Below are 21,932 nucleotides of genomic sequence, written 5' to 3' on the forward strand. Positions count from 1 at the left end.
CAAATCGGTTTATTACAAATCGGTTTATTGCAAATCGTTTTATTGCAAATCGATTTATTGCAAATCGGTTTATTGCAAATCGGTTTAATGCAAATCGGTTTATTGCAAATCGGTTTATTGCAAATCGGTTTATTGCAAATCGGTTTATTGCGAATCGGTTTATTGCAAATCGGTTTATTGCAAATCGGTTTATTGCAAATCGGTTAATTGCAAATCGGTTTATTGCGAATCGGTTTATTGCGAATCGGTTCATGTGGCAACTCGGATATGCAACGATTTTGACCACACTCAGCACGGTTGTTGGAATTCATAATAAAACACCTCATGCAAAATTTCAGCCAAATAGGATAAGAATTGTGCCCTCTAGTGGCTCAAGAAGTCAAGACCCAAGGTCGGTTTACATGGAAGCTATATCGGGTTATGGACCGATTTCAACCATACTCAGCACAGTTGTTGGAAGTCATTATAAAACACCTCATGCCAAATTTCAGCCAAATAGGATAAGAATTGTGCCCTCTAGTGGCTCAAGAAGTTAAGACCCAAGGTCGGTTTATATGGAAGCTATATCGGGTTATGGACCGATTTCAACCATACTCAGCACAGTTGTTGGAAGTCATAATAAAATACCTCATGCAAAATTTCAGTTAAATCGAATAAAAACTACGCCCTCTAGTGGCTCAAGAAGTCAACACCCAAGATCGGTTTATATGGCAGCTATATAAGGTTATGGACCGATGTCAACCATACCCAGCACAGTTGTTGAAAGCCATAATAAAACACCTCATGCAAAATTTCAGCCAAATCGAATAAGGACTGCGCCCTCTAGTGGCTCAAAAGTCAAGACCCAAGGTCGGTTTATATGGCAGCTATATCAGGTTATGGACCGATGTCAGCCATACTCAGCACAGTTGTTGGAAGTCATAATAAAACACCTCATGCAAAATTTCAGTCAAATCGGAATTGAGAATTGTGCCCTCTAGTGGCTCAAGAAGTCACTAGTTACTCTAGAAGTCAAGACCCATATAAACCGATCTCGGGTCTTGACTTCTTGAGCCACTAGAGGGCACATTTCTTATGCGATTTATCTGAAATTTTGCGTGAGGTGTTCTATTATGACTTCCAAAAACTGTGTTGAGTATGGCTGACATGGGTCCATAACCTGATATAGCTGACATATAAACCGACTTTGGGTCTTGACTTCTTGAGTCACTAGAGGGCGCAGTTCTTATCCGATTTGGATGAAATTTCGCATGAGGTGTTTTATTATGACTTCCAACAAATGTGGAGCGTATGGTTCAAATCAGTCGATAACCTGATATAGCTGCCATATAAACTGATCTCGTGTCTTGACTTCTTGGGTCACTAGAAGGCACAATTCTTATCCGATGTGGCTGAAATTTAGGGTGAGGTGTTTTATTATGACTTCCAACATCTGTGCTGATTATGGCTGATATCGGTCCATAACCTGATATAGCTCCCATATAAACCCATCTGGGGTCTTGACTTCTTGAGCCACTAGAGGGCGCAGTTCTTAACCGAATTGGCTGAAATTTCGCATAAGGTGTTTTATTATGACTTCCAATGACTGTGCCAAATATGTTTCAAATCGGTCCATAACCTGATATAGCTGCCATATAAACCGATCTGGGATCTTGACTTCTTGAGCCTCTAGAAGGCGCAATTCCTATCCGATTTGGCTGAAATTTTGCATGAAGTGTTTTATTATGACTGCCAATGACTGTGCCAAATATGTTTCAAATCGGTCAATAACCTGATATAGCTGCCATTTAAACCGATCTGGGATCTTGACTTCTTGAGCATCCAGAAGGCGTAATTATTATCCGATTTAGCTGAAATTTAGTACAACTGCTTCTCCCATAACCTTCAACATACATGTCAAATAGCTATATCAGGCTATGGACCGATTCGTATAATCCATATAAACCGATCTCTCTATATTACTTCTTGAGACCCTAAAGCGCACAATTTTTACTCGAATTGGCTGACATTTTACACAATGACTTCTCATATGGTCTCCAACATTTAGTTCACACCGGACCTTAACTTGACATTGCTCCAATATTTTGGCAATTCTTTTCTTTTATCCTTTTGCTTTCCTAATAAGAGATATCGGGAAAAGAGCTTGACAAATGCGACCTATGGTAGAGGGTATATAAGATTCGGCTCGGCCGAACTTAGCACGCTTTTACTTGTTTAGACTAACATGTGGATTAATGGCTTTACCATGTTTTTAACCGCTGCATTTAAAAGCAAATCTCTGCTAAAATCAAAACCCCTGCTAATATTAATTAATTTTAATCCTACATGGCGGCAGTAGGGAATTTCTTTTGAAGTCTATGATTACAAAAACGACAAAATTGAGATTGACTTTTAATCAAAATATATCCCAAAACAAAAATTTACATTTAAAGCAGTGTAAGCGGCATAAAGCAAAAGTGTTACACTCACAAAAACTCCCTCAAGGCCTTCTAAGTGAAATCATCATCATCAGCAGCAGCAAGCGTTAGGCCTAGTTTGAAACCAATAAATCAATGACATGACTAAAAATATTAAAATTTTAGTCAAAGCCTTATGAAAAAAAACCAACAACAAACTGACGTTGAGCTTTTTAAAGGCAGCAAATTAAACAAAAACTACCCACATAATAATTTGTATGAAATTTTCGATGTTTTTTTTTTTCTTCTAAGCTTCATTCTCTTTTAAAACTTGTCGCATACCTTAACTGAAGATGATAACGAACTTGGTGGCATATGGTGGTAGCAAGATTTTATATTGTCATATGTGTGCATAAAACGCGTTTTGCCATAGGTTTTTCACTTGTGAATGCAGAGCAATAGCTACTACTTGCCTAGAATATCCGCCTTAAGGTGGGTGGTTCAACTGCCAAGCAAGTGAAACTAAAAACTTCCAATTTTAGTTAGATCGAGTGAGTGCAGGTAAATTCAGCAGACAAGATTAAGATGCCATTGTTGGAGTGGTGTCAGTGGAATAATTAGCGCTTGAAATTGATTTATTTAAAAAAAAAAAAGAAACAAAAAATGTGTGGGATACTGCTAAACGCAGATGTTGGGGAAATCTTAGCAAAGGGTGTTGGTTTTTGGAGTGTTAGAAATTTTAAACAAAATAAATAGAAGAGTTGTGAAGTTTAATTAACGACAAATGAGTAGCAAAATACACAAAATAGAGCTATCTTAGAAAAATTCCTTCTCGAGTTAGGAAAATCGCAGCTTGTAGGGCTCATGAAGTCAAATCGGGCGGTCGATTTAAATGGGAGCTGTATCAGGTTATAGACCAATTCGGACCGTACTTAGCACAGATGGTGGGAGTTATAACAGAACACTACGTGCAAAATTTCAGCCAAATCGGACAAAAATTGAGACTTCCAGGGGCTCAAGAAGTCAAATCGGGAGATCGGTTTATATGGGAGCTATATCAGGTTCTTGACCCATTTAGACTTTACTTGACACATTTGGTGTAAGTCATAACAGAACGCTAAGTGCAAAATTTCAGCCAAATCGGATAAAAATTTAAGCTTCCAGGGGCGTAAGAAGTCAAATCGGAAGATCGGTTTATATGAGAGCTATATCAGGTTCTTGACCGATTTGGACCGTACTTGACACATTTGGTGAAAGTCATACCAAAACACCATGTGGAAAATTTCAGCCAAATCGGATGAAAATTGGGACTTCCAGGGGCTCAAGAAGTTAAATCGGGAGATCGGTTTATATGAGAGCTATATCAGGTTCTTGACCCATTTAGACCTTACTTGACACATTTGGTGTAAGTCATAACACAACGCTACGTGCAACATTTCATCAAAATCTGACAAAAAATGAGGCTTCCAGAGGCTCAAGAAGTCTAAACAGGATATCGGTTTATATGGGAGCTATATCAGGTTCTTGACCGATTTGGACCGTACTTGGCACATTTGGTGAAAGTCATACCAAAACACCATGTGCAAAATTTCATTAAAATCGTATGAAAACTGAGGCTTCCAGGGGCTCAAGAAGTCAAATCGGGAGATCGGTTTATATGGGAGCTATATCAGTTTCTTGACCGATTCGGACCGTACTTGACACATTTGGTGAAAGTCATACCAAAACACCATGTGGAAAATTTCAGCCAAATCGGATGAAAATTGGGACTTCCAGGGGCTCAAGAAGTCAAATCGGGAGATCGGTTTATATGAGAGCTATATCAGGTTCTTGACCCATTTAGACCTTACTTAACACATTTGGTGAAAGTCATACCAAAACACCATGTGCAAAATTTCAGCCAAATCGGATGAAATTTGAGACTTCCAGGGGCTCAATAAATCAAAACGGGAGATCGGTTTATATGGGAGCTATATCAGGTTATAGACCGATTTGGACCGTACTTGGCACATTTGATGGAAGTCATACCAAAACACTATGTGCAAAATTTCAGCCAAATCGGATGAAAATTAAGGCTTCCAGCGGCTCAAGAAGTCAAATCGGGAGATCGGTTTATATGGGAGCTATATCCAAATCTGAACCGATATGGGTCATTTGCAATGCCCAACGACCTACATCAATATTAAGTATCTGGCAAAATTTCAAGCGGCTAGTTTTACGCGTTCGACCGCTATCGTGTTTTCGACAGACGGACGGACGAACATGGCTAGTTCGAATCAGTAGTTCGAGGCGATCAAGAATATATATACTTTATGGGGTCCTAGATCAATATTTCGAATCCACCTCACCCCCACGTTACAAACGGAATGAATAGATTAGTATACCCCCATCCTGTAATGGTGGGTATTAAAATGAATTTGTGTTTATTTGTTTGTTTGTATGTATGTTCCGTATAGACTCAAAAACGGCTAAACCTATTTTCTTGAATTTTTCGCACATGGTGTCTAATGATCCCACTGGCGAAAATAGGGTACTAAATTTTTTGATATCTGAAGGGGGACGGACCCTCCCCCTTACCCTAATTTTCAGAAAAGCCAGCTGTCGGAGTTGGGTGGTGCAATTTAAGCGAAATTTTGTGTGCCCTCTAATAGTAACTTAAAAACTAAAATTTAGTATCCAAATTTTGGATGGGGTACCTAGGGGGACCGCCCCACCCTCAAAACCTATCAAATATATATATAGACCAATCACGATAATATGGGACTCAAACGAAAGGTATTTAAGATTAGAAAATTTTTCTAATATCCAATTGTTGGACCAAGCGTTTGGGGGACCACCCCAACCCCAAAACACCACCAAATCGAACATATTTGCCGACCATGGTAATATGGGACTCAAATGAAAGGTAATTGCGAGTAGAATACGAATGTGATATTTAAATGTGGAACCAAGTTTCTGGGGGTCCACCCCCTCCCCAAAACACCCCTCAAACAGGACTTATTTACCATCCATGGCAATAGGGGACTCAAATAAAAGGTGTAGAGCACGAATCTGGTAACCAAATGTGGGACCAAGTTTTTGAGGGTCCACCCCCTCCCCAAAACACCCCTCAAACAGGACTTTTTTTACCGACCATGACAAAATGGGGCTCAAATAAAATCTATTTGAGTGTTAAATACGAATCTGATATCCAAATGTGGGACCAAGTGTTTGGGGGACGACCCTCCCCAAAAACACCCCCCAAAGAGGAAAAATTTACGACCATAGCAATATGGGGCTCAAATGAAAGGTTTTTGGGAATAAAGCACGAATCTAATGTCAATTTTTGGGAAAAAGTGACTATGAGGCCATCTCACCCCCATAACACTGCCCATATAGGACGTATTTTGCAATATGGGGCTCCAAAAAGAGGTATCTTAGAATAGAACACGAATCTGATATACATTTTCAGGGCCAAGTCACTGAGTGGACGCCCCATCCCCGAAACACTCCTCCAAACCGGTCATGTTTGGTGGGCAAAAACAACTTTGAATATCATCCCACGGTGGCGCTAACCATTCACAATTACGTTACGATTGGCATTATATTTGAAGAAGTACGGTCCAATGATGACACCAAACCATAAACCATATTGTGGCCCCAAACCTGTCATGTTTGGTGGGTAAAAACAACGTGGGATATCATTCCACGGTGGCGCTCACCATTCACAATTACTTTACGATTGACATTATCTTTGAAGAAGTATGGTCCAATGATGCCACCAGCCCATAAACCAAACTATGACTTTTTCTGGAGCTCTTGCAAAGCTTCTGGCTAATCTTCACTTCAAAATCGACAATTTACCTACCCATTGAGCCAAAAATGAGCTTCGTCATTCGTCGCGCTAAGTATGGTTCAAATCAGTCCATGTTTTGATATAGCTGCCATATAAACAGATCTTGGGTCTTGACTTCTTTACCCTCTAGAGGGCGCAATTCTCGAGCGATTTGACTGAAATGTTGCACGTGGTGTTTTTTTAAGACTTCCAATAACTGTGCTATGTATGGTTCAAATCGGTCCATGTTTTGGTATGGCTGCCATATAAACCGATCTTGGGTCTTGACTTCTTGAGACTTTAGAGGGCGCAATTCTCCTCCGATTTGGCTGAAATTTAGCATGAGGTGTTTTGTTATGACTTCCAATAAGCGCGCTATGTATGGTTCAAATCGGTCCATGTTTTAATATAGCTGCCATATAAACCGATCTTGGGTCTTGACTTCTTTAGCCTCTAGAGGGCGTAATTCTTATCCGATTGGAATGAAATTTTGCAGGAGGTGTTTTGTTATGACTTCCATCAACTGCGCTAAGTATGGTTCAAATCGGTCCATGTTTTGGTATGGCTGCCATATAAACCGATCTTGGGTCTTGACTTCTTGAGCCTCCAGAGGGCGCAATTCTCGTCCAATTTGACTGAAATTTTGCACGAGGTGTTTTGGTATCACTTCCATCAACTGCGCTAAGTATGGTTCAAATCGGTTCATGTTTTGATATAGCTGTCATATAAACCGATCTGGGATCTTGACTTCTTTAGCCTCTAGAGGGCGCAATTCTCATCCGATTTGGCTGAAATTTTGTACAACGCCTTCACTCATGACCTTCAATAGACGTGTCTAATATGGTCTGAATCGATCAATAGCTTGATACAGCTCCCATATAAACCTATCTTCCGATTTTGCTTCTTGAGCCCCTCCAAAGCGCTATTCTTATCCGAATGAACTGAAATATTACTCAATGACTTCTTCAATGTTAAGCATTCATTTATGGTCCGAATCGGACTATAACTTGATATAGCTCCAATAGCATAACAGTTCTTATTCAATACTCTTTGTTTGCCTAAAAAGAGATACCGCGCATAGAACTCGACAAATGCGGCCCATGGTGGAGATTCGGCCCGGCCGAACTCGTAGTTATTTTTTTTTTTCATTTTTTCTGTCCATCATAAACATAAAAATCATTGAAAACTTAATTGTTTTAGTTTTCCTCCTTCATTCCCTACTCTTCTATTATTAATTTGTCCTTTCTAATCCATATTTAATTACATTAATTCTAATATAATTTTTCTGTTTGTGACACTAAAAAAGCCAACGTATATGAAATTGCTTCATTTCGATTGGTTTTGTTTAATTTTATTATGCATGCAGGCTTTTGCACGTGTCATAACCAATATGAGCCAAAATAATTACCAAATACCATGATTCAAAGGAATTCTATGGACAAAGTGAATGGAGTAGGTAATGTTTTTGCTGAAATGAAAACAAAAGCTACACTCGAGAAATAATGAATAATAAATTGGTGTATACAATATGTTGAAGTAGTAGAAATGAACTTAAGTCAGATAAGGCTGACAATTATGGTAAGAAACTCACAAAAAGCTTTAGGAAAAAATTAGAATTTTTTCTTAGTTAAGGAATTCGATAATGAATTCGAGCCAATGAAGAAAAATTTCGAAATCAGGATCATATCTTAAAATATATAACGATATGTTTAACGATATGTCTTTCACTTCGAATTATGTAATAAAATCTTTTTATGCTTCAGAAATGACTTAACTAAGCCTCTTTAGTTCTGCGCCCAGCCCCAAAAACCCCTTAAAATAGGTTTATTTGACGATCATGACAATATAGGACTCAAATGAAAAGTATTTGGGAGTAGATTAAGAATATGACCAGGAAGAAGAAATATGCTTTATAATTTGTTGATATCGCAAGGGGGCGGACCCTCCCCCTTACCCCAAAAATACTACCCACAGATAAAAGTGGATCGATCAGAACAATATGGAATTCAAACGAAAAGTATTCAAGAGTAGAGTATGAATTTCATAATAAAAGTTGGGTCTAAGGTAGGGCCCAGGTAGGGCCGCCCCAGGCCCAAAACTCCTTAAAAAAGTTTTATTAGACGATCATGACAATATGGGACTCAAATGATAGGTATTCGGGAGTAGATTACGAATATGGGGAGGAAGTAGGAATAGGCTTTGTAATTTATTGATAACGGAAGGGGCGTTATCATTATATTTTTTTGATATCGGGAGGGGAGCAGACCCTCCCCCTTACCCCAAAAGTACTACCCAAACATGAAAGTGGACCAATCGGAACAATATGGGATTTAAATGAAATGTATTCAAGAGTAGAATACGAATTTCATAATAAATGTTAGTTCTAAGTACCTGGGGGGGGGGGCCGCTCCAGCCCCAAAACCCCCTTAAAATAGGTTTATTTGACGATCATGTCAATATGGGACTCAAATGTAAGGTATTCGGGAATAGATTTCGAATATGGCTAGGAAGAAAAAATAAGCTTTATAATTTTTTGATATTGGAAGGGGAGCGCACCCTCCGAATTTCATAATAAATGTTAGTTCTAAGTACCTGGGGGCCGCCCCAGCCCCAAAACCCCCTTAAAATAGGTTTATTTGACGGTCATGACAAAATGGGACTCAAATGAAAAGTATTCGCGAGTAGATTACGAATATGGGGAGGAAGTATTAATAGGCTTGATAATTTATTGATAACGGAAGGGGGCGGTCCCTCCACCGTTACCCCAAAAACACCACCCAAAATCAAAAGTGGACCGATAAGGACAATATGGGTATCAAATGAAAAGTATGCGGGAGTAGATAACGAATCCGCAATACAAATTTATGTCGATGTTTAGGGGGTCACCCCACCCTCCACAAAAACGCCGAAAATGGGCACATTAGCCAATCACGGATATATGGGACCCGGTTTGATTGTACCGTATAGACTAAAAAAAACAGCAGAACGGATTTTCTCGAAATTTTCGCATATTGTGTAGGAGGGTCAGGAAGGAAACATAGCCTATATAATTTGTCGGTATCGGAAGGGGGACGGACCCTCCCTCTTATGCCAAAAACACAACCCAAAATCAAAAGTGGACCGATCGGCACCAAATAGGTATCAAATGAAACGTATTGGAGAGTGGAATACGAATTTGGTATTAAAATTTGGGTCTAGGTACCCATCGGGTTACCCGTACTCGCCCCTACACTAAAACTCCCCCAAACAGACATATTGGAAGTTCATTTCAATATGGGGCTCAAATGCTAGGTATTCGAGAGTAGATTACGAATCTAGCATACAAAATCAGATCGAAGAGTAGGTCTGGTAGGAAACATAGGCTGTATAATTTTTAGATATCTGGTGGAGGCAGACCCTCCATACCCCAAAAACGCCATCCATATGAAAGGTATTGGAGACCAGAAAACGAATATTTTAATAACAAGTGAAAAACTTTCTCACCTTCACATTTAGTTTCACAAATCTTTAACGTTAGGACAAAATTCTTTACAGAGTGGCCTAAATCAAACTAAATTTGCATCCATGTAGGTGTATGTAGACCCATCCCCACATTTCTTGTCCAATTTCAGACCTTTTCAATATATTCAATACAATTCATTTATTTTTATACCCTCCACCGAAGGGTGGGGATATATTCATTTTGTCATTTCGTTTACAACACATCGAAATATCCATTTCCGATCCTATAAAGTATAAATATTCTTGATCAGCGTAAAAATCTAAGACGATCTAGCCATGTCCGTCCGTCTATCTGTTGACATCACGCTACAGACTTTAAAAATAGAGATATTGAGCTGAAACTTTGCACAGATTCTTTTTTTTTTTTGTTCATAAGCAGATTAAGTTCGAAGATGGGATATATCCGACTATATCCCGATATAGCCCCCATATAGACCGATCCGCCGATTTAGGGTCTTAGGCCCATAAGAGCCACATTTATTTTTGGGACATTGAGTTGTGTTATACCCTTTGACATCCTTCTTCAATTGGGCCCATATCGGTACGAATTTGCATATAGCCGCCATATAGACCGATCTCCAGATTTAAGGTTTTGGGCCCATAAAAGGCGGTATATATTGTCCGATGTCGCCGAAATTTGAGACAGTGAGTTGTTTTAGACCCCTCGACATCTTTTTGCAAATAGGCCTAGATCGATCAAGATTTGCATTTAGCCGCCATATAGACCGATATCTCGATTTAAAGCCTTGGCCCCATAAAAGGCGCATTTATAATCCGATTTCACTGAAATCTGACACAGTAACTTATGTTAGACTATTCGACATCCGTGTCGTATATGGTTCAGATCGGTTGATTTTTAGATATAGCTACTAAAAAGATCAATATTTCGGGGCAATAGGTATGCAGGTATGGGACATAAGGTATGCATTTTCCACCAGAAATGTGGTTTACATATATACCCGAGGTGTTGTGTATCCAAAGTTCGGCTGAGCCGAACTTAACACCTGTTTACTTCTTTCGTGATTTTTCGAACATCGTCTTGCTCGAAATCATAATCAATGACATTGCAAAGATCTTATAAAAGTTGGGCAAGTGTGTGTTATTATTTAAAACACTTTGACTGGCATGGCGGATCGTGATTTCTGATACGCCATGCATCTTCATCAACACCTGTGTCAAATTGATTAAGGTGCTTTACATACAGTACTTGTACTCACAAATCGTTGGGCATGTAGGGGGTCTTAATCAATTTGACAAATGTGTTGATGAAGATACATGGCGTATCAGAAATCGTGATCCACCATGCCAGTCAAAGTGTTTTGAATAATAACACACACTTGCCCAACTTTTATAAGTTCTTTGCAATTCTCTGAATAGAAAGCTTTGCATATGATCGCGAGCTAGACGATGTTCGAAAAATCACCAAACATTTTTAAGGATCAAAATAAAGGAGCATAAACAAACAATACAATAAAATAATTGTCCTACTTACTAAGTAATTTGAAGCACGCTCTTCCACAAACGCTAGGTGATACTCTTTAAATATACACACCTGAAATGAAAGAAAAACTAAATGTTAATAATCAATAACTTTAACAAATGTATGCAATTTGGAATAATAACTAGTACATTGGCATAAAGTTCAGCTAGGCAGACATAACTATTATCACTCTACTCTAGATTGCCTTCAGTAAGTTCTACAGCTATGTTCTCGAAAACTTAGATAGGAAGTTCGGCTTTTATTATAACTGTATTTTATTTTTTATAGAAGAATAAACAGCAGAGCTAGCCGGCTTCAACTATTCCTTTACTGAAACAAAATTTCCTTCCATAATATGTTTATTATTTCTTTACTTTTGTGCTGTAGGGCAAACAAGCTTCAAGATTTTAATTGCTTTTGGCATAAACTAACACTTGTATCTCGAGTGCACAAAGCTCATTTAATATGCATACACACACACACACAAGCGCATATATTAATGCTTGAGTGCTTGAATGAAATTATAATTTATGGATTATTGTGATTGTTTGTATGTAAGTGTGTATCAATGCACGTTTGTTATATCAACTACTAATGTATATCCCCAGATACAAATAAAGAATATTTTGTAACCGATGGGATGCTGATGGATTTATAAATTTCCCCAACATGTCATTCAATGATTATACATTTAAAAAAATCATTTCAAATGTTTAGATTTAAATGGGAATTAGATTAAGTTGGCATATTGTGCATCTGTAGTAGTGACAAAACTTTACTAAGTAAGTCTGATTTCCTTAAATGTGGTATGGAAAAGAACTAAGGATTTTGTAGCAAGGAATTCATAACTTAGGTTTTCTTCTTCAAGGTTACATTTCAGTATTTAGAGCGCAGAATAAGCCGTTTACTGGCTTAGGGGTATGTCCAATGTTCGCACTCCCTTTTCAACCTTACCTAACCCAAGTCTGATTTCAGACTGGCACTATAGACTCAAAAACGGCTGAAGCGATTACCTTGAAATTTGCACAGATTGTGTTGGTTCTTCTGTAAGGAAACATAGGCTATATAATTTTTTTATATCAGGAGGGAGGCGGACCCTCCCCCTTGCCCTACCCAAAAATAAAAGTGGACCGATCGGGACATTATGGGATTCAAATGAAAGGTATTCAAGAGTAGAGTACGATTTTCATAAAAAAAAGTTGGGTCCAAGTACCTGGGCGGGCCGCTTCACCCCCAAAACCCTTTTAAAATAGGTTTATTTGACGCTCATGACAATATGGGTCTTTAATGAATGATATTCGGAAATAAATTACGAATATGGCCAGGAAGAATAAATATGCTTTATAATTTTTTGATATCGGGAGGGGGGCGGACCCTCCCCTTACCCCAAAAGTACTACCCAAAAATAAAAGTGGACCGATCGGGACAATATGGGATTGAAATGAAAGGTATTCAAGAGTAGAGTACGGTTTTCTTAAAAAAAAAGTCGGGTCCAAGTACCTGGGCGGGCCACTTCACCCCCAAAACCCCTTAAAATAGATTTATTTGACGATCATGACAATATGGGATTCAAATGAATAATATTCGGGAATAGATTACGAATATGGCCAGGAAGAAGAAATATCCTTTATAATTTGTTGATATCGGGAGGGGGGCGGACCCTCCCCCTTATCCCAAAAGTACTACCCAAAATCACAAGTGGACCGATAAAGACAATATGGGAGTCAAATGAAAGGTATTCAAGAGTATAGTACGAATTTTATAATAAAAGTTGGGTCCAAGTACCTGGGCGGGCCGGTTCACCCCCAAAACCCCTTTAAAATAGATTTATCTGACGATCATGACAATATGAAACTCAAATGAAAGGTATTCTCGGGAGTAGATTACGAATATGGCCAGGAAGAAGAAATATACTTTATAATTTGTTGATATCGGGAGGGGGGCGGACCCTCCCCCTTGCCCTACCCAAAAGTAAAAGTGGACCCATCGGGACAATATGGGATTCAAATGAAAGGTATTCAAGAATAGAGTACGAATTTCATAAAAAAAAAGTTTACTGGCTAAGGGGTATGTTCATAGTAACATAGCATGGGGGGATTAATATTCGCACTCCCTTTTCAACCTTACCTAACCCAAGTCTGATTTCAGACTGCCCCTATAGAATCAAAAACGGCCGAACCGATTACATTAACATTTGCACAGATTGTGTTGGTTGTTCTGTAAGAAAACATAGGCTATATAATTTTTTTATATCGGGAGGGGGGCGAACCCTCCCCCTTGCCCTACCCAAAAGTGAAAGTGGACCGATCGGGACAATATGGGATTCAAATGAAAGGTATTCAAGAGTAGAGCACGAATTTCATAATAAAAGTTGGGTCCAAGTACCTGGGGGGGCACTCCACCCCCAAAACACCTTTAAAATAGATTTATTTGACGATCATGACAATATGAAACTCAAATGAAAGGTAGTCTCGGGAGTAGATTACGAATATGGCCAGGAAGAAGAAATATGCTTTATAATTTGTTGATATCGGGTGAGGGGGCGGACCCTCCCCCTTATCCCAAAAGCACTACCCAAAATCACAAGTGGACCGATAAAGACAATATGGGAGTCAAATGAAAGGTATTCAAGAGTATAGTACGAATTTTAAAATAAAAGTTGGGTCCAAGTACCTGGGCGGGCCGGTTCACCCCCAAAACCCCTTAAAAATAGGTTTATTTGACGCTCATGACAATATGGGCCTTTAATGAATGATATTCGGAAGTAGATTACGAATATGGCCAGGAAGAAGAAATATGCTTTATAATTTTTTGATATCGGGAGGGGGGCGGACCCTCCCCTTACCCCAAAAGTACTACCCAAAAATAAAAGTGGACCGATCGGGACAATATGGGAGTCAAATGAAAGGTATTCGGGAGTAGATTACGAATCTGGCATACAAAATCAGATCGAAGTGTAGGGGGTCACCCCACCGCCCAAAAACTCCCCAAATGGACATATGACCCATCATGACTATATGGGACTCGGTTTGTTTGCCTGTTCCGTAAAATCAAAAAAAGTAAACATAGGTTATATAATTTTTAGATATCGGATGGTGGCTGACCCTCCCCCGTTACACCAAAATCGCCACCCAAATCCAAAAGAGGACTGATGGGCACAATGTGGGTATCAAATGAAAGGTATTGGAGAAAATGAAAACCATATTAAATTTTGGGGTCCATCTACTACCGCTCCAAACCAAAAACTCCTCCTAACAGAAATATTCCACGTTCCTATCAATATGGGACTCAATTGAAAAATATTCGGCAGTAGATTACAAATATGGCATAAAAAATTAGGCCCAAGTAATGAGAGGTCGCCTCACCCCAAAAAACCCCCAAATGGGCATATCAGCCGACCATGGCTATATAGGATTCAAATGAAAGATATTTGGGAGAAGATTAAAAATATGACATAAAAATTTGCGTTCAAGTCAAGGTGGCTCTTTTCCTCCCAAAAATACGTCGAATAGATTAATTGACCCCTTATGGCAATATGGGACTCAAATGAAAGGTTTTTTGAGAGTAGAAAACGAATTTGATATCCAATTTTGGGGCTATGCCCTAAATCACCCCTTAAACTGAACTTTATTTTCGGCTACAGCAATATGGAGCTCAAATCAACGGTATTTGGGAGTAAAGAACGAATTTGATATCTATTTTTAGGGAAAAGTGCCGGTGACCTCCCCAGCGCCAAAACACCCTTCAAACGGTTCATACTTACCGATCATGACAAAATGATGTTTGTATAAACTCAAAGTTTATACTTATTTTTTTATATTCTTATGAAATACTAGTTTTAAAATCATGAATTCGTAGTCAAAAAAAAAAAAACACACATGAATTGTAACGGTTGGAAAGGCACTGAATTTAACGTAACAAAATACAAATGTCATGAAAATGTACTAAAAAAAAGATACAAATGCCGATACTCGAAGGCTTCTTGGCGGGCTTAAATAGCTAAGCTCGGCCACTTCGTCAGCAGCAGCAATCGAGTCAGCAATAAATTGGTAAAATCACCCCAACTCTTTGTTTTTTACTTTTCCTCCTTTTTTGTACTCCACTCTACGAGCAAACTCTTTTACCTTAGTCTCCTAGTGAGAACTGTGAGTCTGTGCTCCCACAAATACAGTCCACAACCAGTTGATGGAACAACTTGGATAACATCCAAACCATCCACAACTCTCATCGCATTGGAACGGCCCCATACGTGCTGGACGTCTCCCCCAATTTAATCATGGTCCTTCGAGCCGGATGATTAAATTGGGGGAGACGTCCAGCACGTATGGGGCCGTTCCAATGCGATGAGAGTTGTGGATGGTTTGGATGTTATCCAAGTTGTTCCATCAACTGGTTGTGGACTGTATTTGTGGGAGCACAGACTCACAGTTCTCACTAGGAGACTAAGGTAAAAGAGTTTGCTCGTAGAGTGGAGTACAAAAAAGGAGGAAAAGTAAAAAACAAAGAGTTGGGGTGATTTTACCAATTTATTGCTGACTCGATTGCTGCTGCTGACGAAGTGGCCGAGCTTAGCTATTTAAGCCCGCCAAGAAGCCTTCGAGTATCGGCATTTGTATCTTTTTTTTAGTACATTTTCATGACATTTGTATTTTGTTACGTTAAATTCAGTGCCTTTCCAACCGTTACAATTCATGTGTGTTCTTTTTTTTTTTGACTACGAATTCATGATTTTAAAACTAGTATTTCATAAGAATATAAAAAAATAAGTATAAACTTTGAGTTTATACATGGCGCCCGGCCTAGATGTTGGCATTGTTATGGTCAGGGTTATGGACAGCGCAGAGAACAGAAGCCAAAGATCGAATCGCATCTGACAATATGTGTTGGTTAATAGATGGTGATGCAGTGTTGTTGAATGATGGCCTTTGACCTCGCACATCGTCTGAAGATGGAGTTGCTTGATTAGCTTTCCCTTTCTTTTTCTGCCGTCTTGGGTTGGTGCACGACTGGACTCTTTTATCCGAATTTTGTTGTTGGACAACTTTTCTATTTTTGGCATGCGAGTATACAACGTTGTTTTGTGGGTGTAGCAAGGTATGGTGACAGTTACGGCACTTCCGACATTTGTTTTTGGACGTGCAGTCTGATACCATATGGCTTTTAGCCAAGCAGTTGATACAGTACTTGTGCTGCCTTACCGTGCGGCTTCTATCTAGTGGCGTCATTTTTATGAACCTGCGACATAACCGAATGCTATGGTAGCCTTTGCATAACACACACCGATACACATTTGAACCAGGTTTGTTGCTAACAGGTCTGTAAATATATAAATTCAGAGATTGGTTAATTTGGAATTGATTTCCACATATATGGAAAACGTTCAATTCGAAGATGACAAAATTGAGATTAAGATTTTAGTTTTGCTGATCAGTGGATTGTCCGCTCAGGTAAGGTAAGTGGCATAATTTTACTATAGGCCGTGTAATCAAGCCAGTCGCAGTGCGAACATCCACTATACGAATTTGGCCATCGTGGCCTGGGTGAGTTTCCTCGATACGTCCTAATCGCCATTCGTTCGGTGGAAGTAGGTCGTCTATTACTACCACTAAGTCGCCTACCTTTACCCCCGGACTTGGTTCCTTCCACTTATACCGCTTTTGTAGTGACTTCAGATAGTCCTCTTTCCATTGAACAGAGAACTGATGATGCAAAGCCTTAAGTTTGACCCATCTATTCAGGACTGGCATGTCTTGTGAAAGAGGTTCCGGCAGTGCCAGCATGGGGGCACCCCTCAGAAAGTGGCCAGGAGTTAGTGCAGTGAGATCAGAGGGATCCTCTGATATTGCACAAATGGGTCGGGAGTTAAGGACTCCCTCTATTCGAGCCAATACCGTGGCGAATTGCTCATATGTAAATTTGTGCGACCCAGCGACCCTCTTAAAATGATGTTTAAAACTTTTAACGGCGGCCTCCCAGAGACCGCCCATATGAGGTGCATGAGGAGGAATGAAGCTCCATTCAAAGCCGTGAGTAATGTATTTATCCGCTATGTCCCTTGAAGTGCCTTTAATAAATTTAGAGAATTCTCTTAATAGAATCCTACTAGCCCCTACAAAATTCCGTCCATTATCAGATACTACCCTCTTGGGTAGTCCTCGCCTACCAACAAATCTAGCGAAAGTAGCCTCAAATGCTGCGGATGACAAATCCGAACATGGCTCCAAGTGAAGTGCCTTCGTAGAGAAGCACACAAACACCGATACGTACCCCTTCACTAGTGGTGCCTTTCGCAAATGGGAAGTTTTCAGCTCAAAAGGACCCGCGAAATCGAGTCCAGTTACATGAAATGGTGGTGTAATTGTACACCTGTCTTCTGGCAGTGGTGCCATGATCTGGGAACATGATCTCCCCTTAAAAACTGTGCAAACTTTACATTTACGAATGATGGCCTTCACTCTTGGTTTAAGGCGGGATATATAAAACTCGGTCTGCACCATCCTACACATCAGAATACAATCCGCATGGGCCAAAAACGTATGAAGGTGAGATAGGTATAAAGCAGAAAGGCGAGAGTTACCGGGGAGAACAATGGGGTGGCTTTCATTATACGGAAGTGACGAGTGAGCCAATCGGCCATTAACTCTTATAATTCCCTCTTGATCTATAAAGGGGTTGACGGTTTTCAGGGAGCTGTCCCTAGATACAGGATTCCCATTCAAAAGCGAATCGTACTCTTCCTTAAAGAAATGCCTTTGACATAAGTAAATCAAGCGGGTTTTTACGAAAAGAATTTCGCGATAGGAAATATAAACAGATGAATACCTCACAGCCTCAGTAGACGTGCGATGAATGCTATGAAAAAACCGGAAGACATACGATAATACCCTTAAAGCCCTGGGGTATGACGAGAACCTGTCCAACACATCCCATTGTGCCAAAGCGGAATGAAGAGAATGGAGTCTCTTGACGGGTTCCGGTGGTGACACAGGAATCATCTTTGGCCATGCAGAGGTCTCCTTTGTAAGCCACGGTGGTCCGTTCCACCACATGACGTTATGTCGAAGGTCTTGTGATCTACAACCCCTGGTACCCAAGTCAGCCGGATTTTCCGGAGAGGGCACGTGTCGCCATTGCCCTTGGGGAACCAATGCGTGTATCTCAGATGTACGATTAGCGACGCACAGTGGGCCAAATGGCAAAAAAATTGGAAATAAGTCTACAACTTTTTATCTGTTGATTTTAGCCATACAAAATGTTCTAGACATTTGTAGAGGAGGACATAGGCTTTCAGAAAAGTGCTGTTGTTGGTCCATATCTTTAATACAGGGTGAGCTACAGGGTGTGAAAGTTGACCACTTTTGACTTCTCCAAGCTTCTGGGGGCCATAACTTTTGATCTACTCAACCGATTTACATGATTTAGGACTCTAGAGAAAGAGCTTGACAAGATCTAAAAAACTTATGCATAAAGTACCATGCCATCGTGTACTGTTAAGGAGTTATGAATTGTTTAATTTTAAAATATGAAAATTTGGCCTTGGTTTTTTTCAGTGTTTTTTAAATAACTCCGTCAATTTTAAAGCTATAAACTTCATACTTCACACAAATTATGCCAGCATATGTGTGCATAAAATACAAAAGGAATCACGTGAATATCTTTGGCGGTTTAAAAATGGCATCGTTTTCAATATGAAAAATATTTTTTTTGTCAAAAAATTGCAAAATTTTTCAAAAAAGATACTCCCATTTCCTTTAAGTTTTCGCAAACTTTGGCCGTCAAAGCATTATCATTTCTTTCCATTTTCACAAAGTCGAGGTATTAAGAAAAGTTTTAAGTGCTAATTTGGCTAATTTCGATATCAAACAACACCGTTATCTTAAGACCAAAATGGCCAATTTTTTTACTAAACTTCAAAAGTTTCTCACTGGAAAAAAAGTTCCACGGGGATTTTTTCGCTTTTTTTGAACTTAAATGAAAGCTTAAAATGTTCCCAACATTTTAAGGTATGTCTCGCCATATCCTAGCCATAAATGAGATCGTAGCGATCAAAATACTGAAAAAAGTCAATTTTCAAGTAGTGCTATATTCATTGCTAAAAAACAAGTATTACGTCACATTTTATTGCAAAGATGTTAAATAAACTTTTATTTGGTAACACTTCTTCTACAAAACACAAAAAGAATCATGGAAATATCTCTATTCTATTCCATTTTATGGAACCGGCAATAAAAAAGTCAATTTTTCAAAAAAGTCGAATTTCCCAAATTTTGTTTTTGTTGTCCTAATTGCACATGACACACTATAGCCATATTTACGCAACATACCTTATCGTAAAGGAAATTTTCATACCTTTCCAACGATGTATAAAACATTTCTCAACTCGGATTCTATCTACTCTAAAATTCATTTACACTTCATTAAACTCTATATAAAAATGTCTATTTGTGAAATGGAACCTTATATGGGGCCTACACTAAAACATTGATAGATTTGCCCAGGGTTTACAATACAAATGTGTTAGAATAAAAAAAGGTCTCCTGCCAAAGTTTAAAAAAATTGGAATAAAAATATGTGTTTTAGAGCGAAAACACTTCGCATCGGCGTGCGTTTGTATAGTACCTACATCTATTTTTAATGTAAGCTGATGATTTTTGAATAAAAAGTAACCTAGAAATATACCTGCATATATATATATATTTGTGTTAAGATTTGATGCAGACAAATGTTACCTGTTTCGCTATGTCGAATTCCCAGGAAATCCACCGTATCAATGAATGTGAAAAAACCTACCCATAAAAAATTCATTGTCATTTTTTTTAACCAAATTCGAGTCCAGGTAAATAATTATAGAAGAGTAAGTAAAAAGAGGCACTTTGGACCCCTTTTTACGATTGCGTCTGATACCTGAAATGGGTCATTAATTGTGAATATATTGCATAAATATTTGAACAAAATCCAAATTTTCTTCATTATATTTTGTAGAGGCGTAAAGGACATTTATAAGTTATGGAAGTCATACTGAAGTATTCCACTCTTTCGAAAATTGTATGGGACATCAAAAATGATTCCAAATCATACACGGAGTCATTTAAGGAACTTGTTTACACTTTGGACCACATATATGGAATAAGGCTAAATAAAGACGCTTTAGACAAACTTGAAAAATTCTACAAATCATTTGAGAGAAGGTTGCCAGAATGTTCATTCGCAAAAATCAAGTTTTTCAAAATGTATGAGAAGTGGCTGAAATCGGATCTACTTATTGAAATTAAACCGCTGATTCCCGGCCGGCCTAGCAAAGCATACGACGAAGTTACGGAGAAAACCAAAAAGAAAAAACAAGAGGAACTATTGGCGGCACATCCGCCAAATTTAATAAAAGATACGTTCAAAACAGCATTGTTAAAAACACAACCAAAAAATGTTGGACGAATTGTCGATGTTTTACCATTAGCATCTCCGAAAAGGGTAAAGAGAATGGTAGAAAGTATTCCAACTCCAAAATCGACTACAGAATTCACGGAGGAAGATGCACTGGCCCTGATTTTGAACCTAGGCCTCTCAAGAAACAAATACTCAACAATGAGGAAGGCTCTTCGTGAAAAAGGATGGGGTTGTTTACCCTCAAAACATAAATTGTACAACACCAGGACGAAAATGGTGCCATCAAATATATACGTGGACGAATTAAAAGCAAGAGTGAAACTTGCTGATCTTGTTGAAAATACAGCTGTTAGAATTATTTCTAATTTTACTGAAGAACAGTTGAACACATGTAATAATTCCGAAGTGGTTTTGATCAGCAAATGGGGTTGTGATGGATCATCTGGATTTTCCGAATATAAGCAACAAACAGAAATAGATACCAACTTCGCATCAATTTTCATGGCATCATTAGTACCATTGAGAATGAGATTGTACAAGGACCAATCTTCATCATCGAAAGAAAATGCATTTCAAGATATATGGATAAATAGAACACCTGGGTCAAAATATTTATGTCGCCCAATTCGGTTTGAGTATACAAAGGAAGACCGGAACACAACACGATCTTTGGTGAACGAAATAAAGGAAGAAATTGCTGCATTACCCATGATTGTTATAAACCAATTGGGAAGAAATATAAAAGTTTCGTTTCAACTACAACTCACTATGATCGATGGAAAGGTGGCAAACGCATTAACTGGCGTTATGTCCAATTGGAGATGCAATATTTGTGGCAAGAAGAATGGGCAATTCGAGGACAAGTCTGATGAAAATTTAGTAAACGAAAATGCGCTCAATTTCGGTATTTCGCCCCTGCACTGTAGAATTCGATTCATGGAGTATTGTTTGCATTTATCGTATGACCTTAAATATCGGACTAGCCCTGGAAACCGCGATGTCTCTGCTAGAAACAACCAAGATCTTCACAAAATGAGGCAGGAAGAGAAGAATCGAATCCAGTTGGAGTTTAAACAAAAGGGACTTATAATAGATAAACCTCTTTACGGATACGGAAGCACAAATGATGGCAACTCGGCAAGGCGGTTTTTTGAGGACCCCGTATCGACATCTAAAATAACCGGTCTTGATGAACACTTGCTAAGACGATTCAAAGTGATTTTGGCTGTAATCAATAGCAAAAAGATGATAAATTCAACCAAATTTGAAGCTTATAGTAATGACACAAAAAACATTTTATCTGATTTATATTCGTGGAAAGCTTTAACACCGACAGTACATAAAGTCTTACATCATG

General features: G+C 38.8%; 1 protein-coding gene across 1 annotated transcript in view; it reads right to left on the bottom strand.

The window, feature by feature from the left end:
- Positions 1–21,932, bottom strand: part of LOC131994849 (uncharacterized) — a 30,315-nt gene that overhangs the window by 6,015 nt on the left and 2,368 nt on the right. The window contains exons 2-3 of the mRNA XM_059361787.1: positions 16,663–17,255; positions 11,204–11,263 (exon numbers count right to left, since the gene is read on the bottom strand). Of these exons, the coding sequence (XP_059217770.1) occupies positions 11,204–11,263; positions 16,663–17,255 (653 nt within the window). The remainder of the gene's footprint in view (positions 1–11,203; positions 11,264–16,662; positions 17,256–21,932) is intronic.

The sequence above is a fragment of the Stomoxys calcitrans genome, chromosome 2 (genome assembly GCF_963082655.1).
Source record: "Stomoxys calcitrans chromosome 2, idStoCalc2.1, whole genome shotgun sequence".
Lineage (NCBI taxonomy): Eukaryota > Metazoa > Arthropoda > Insecta > Diptera > Muscidae > Stomoxys > Stomoxys calcitrans.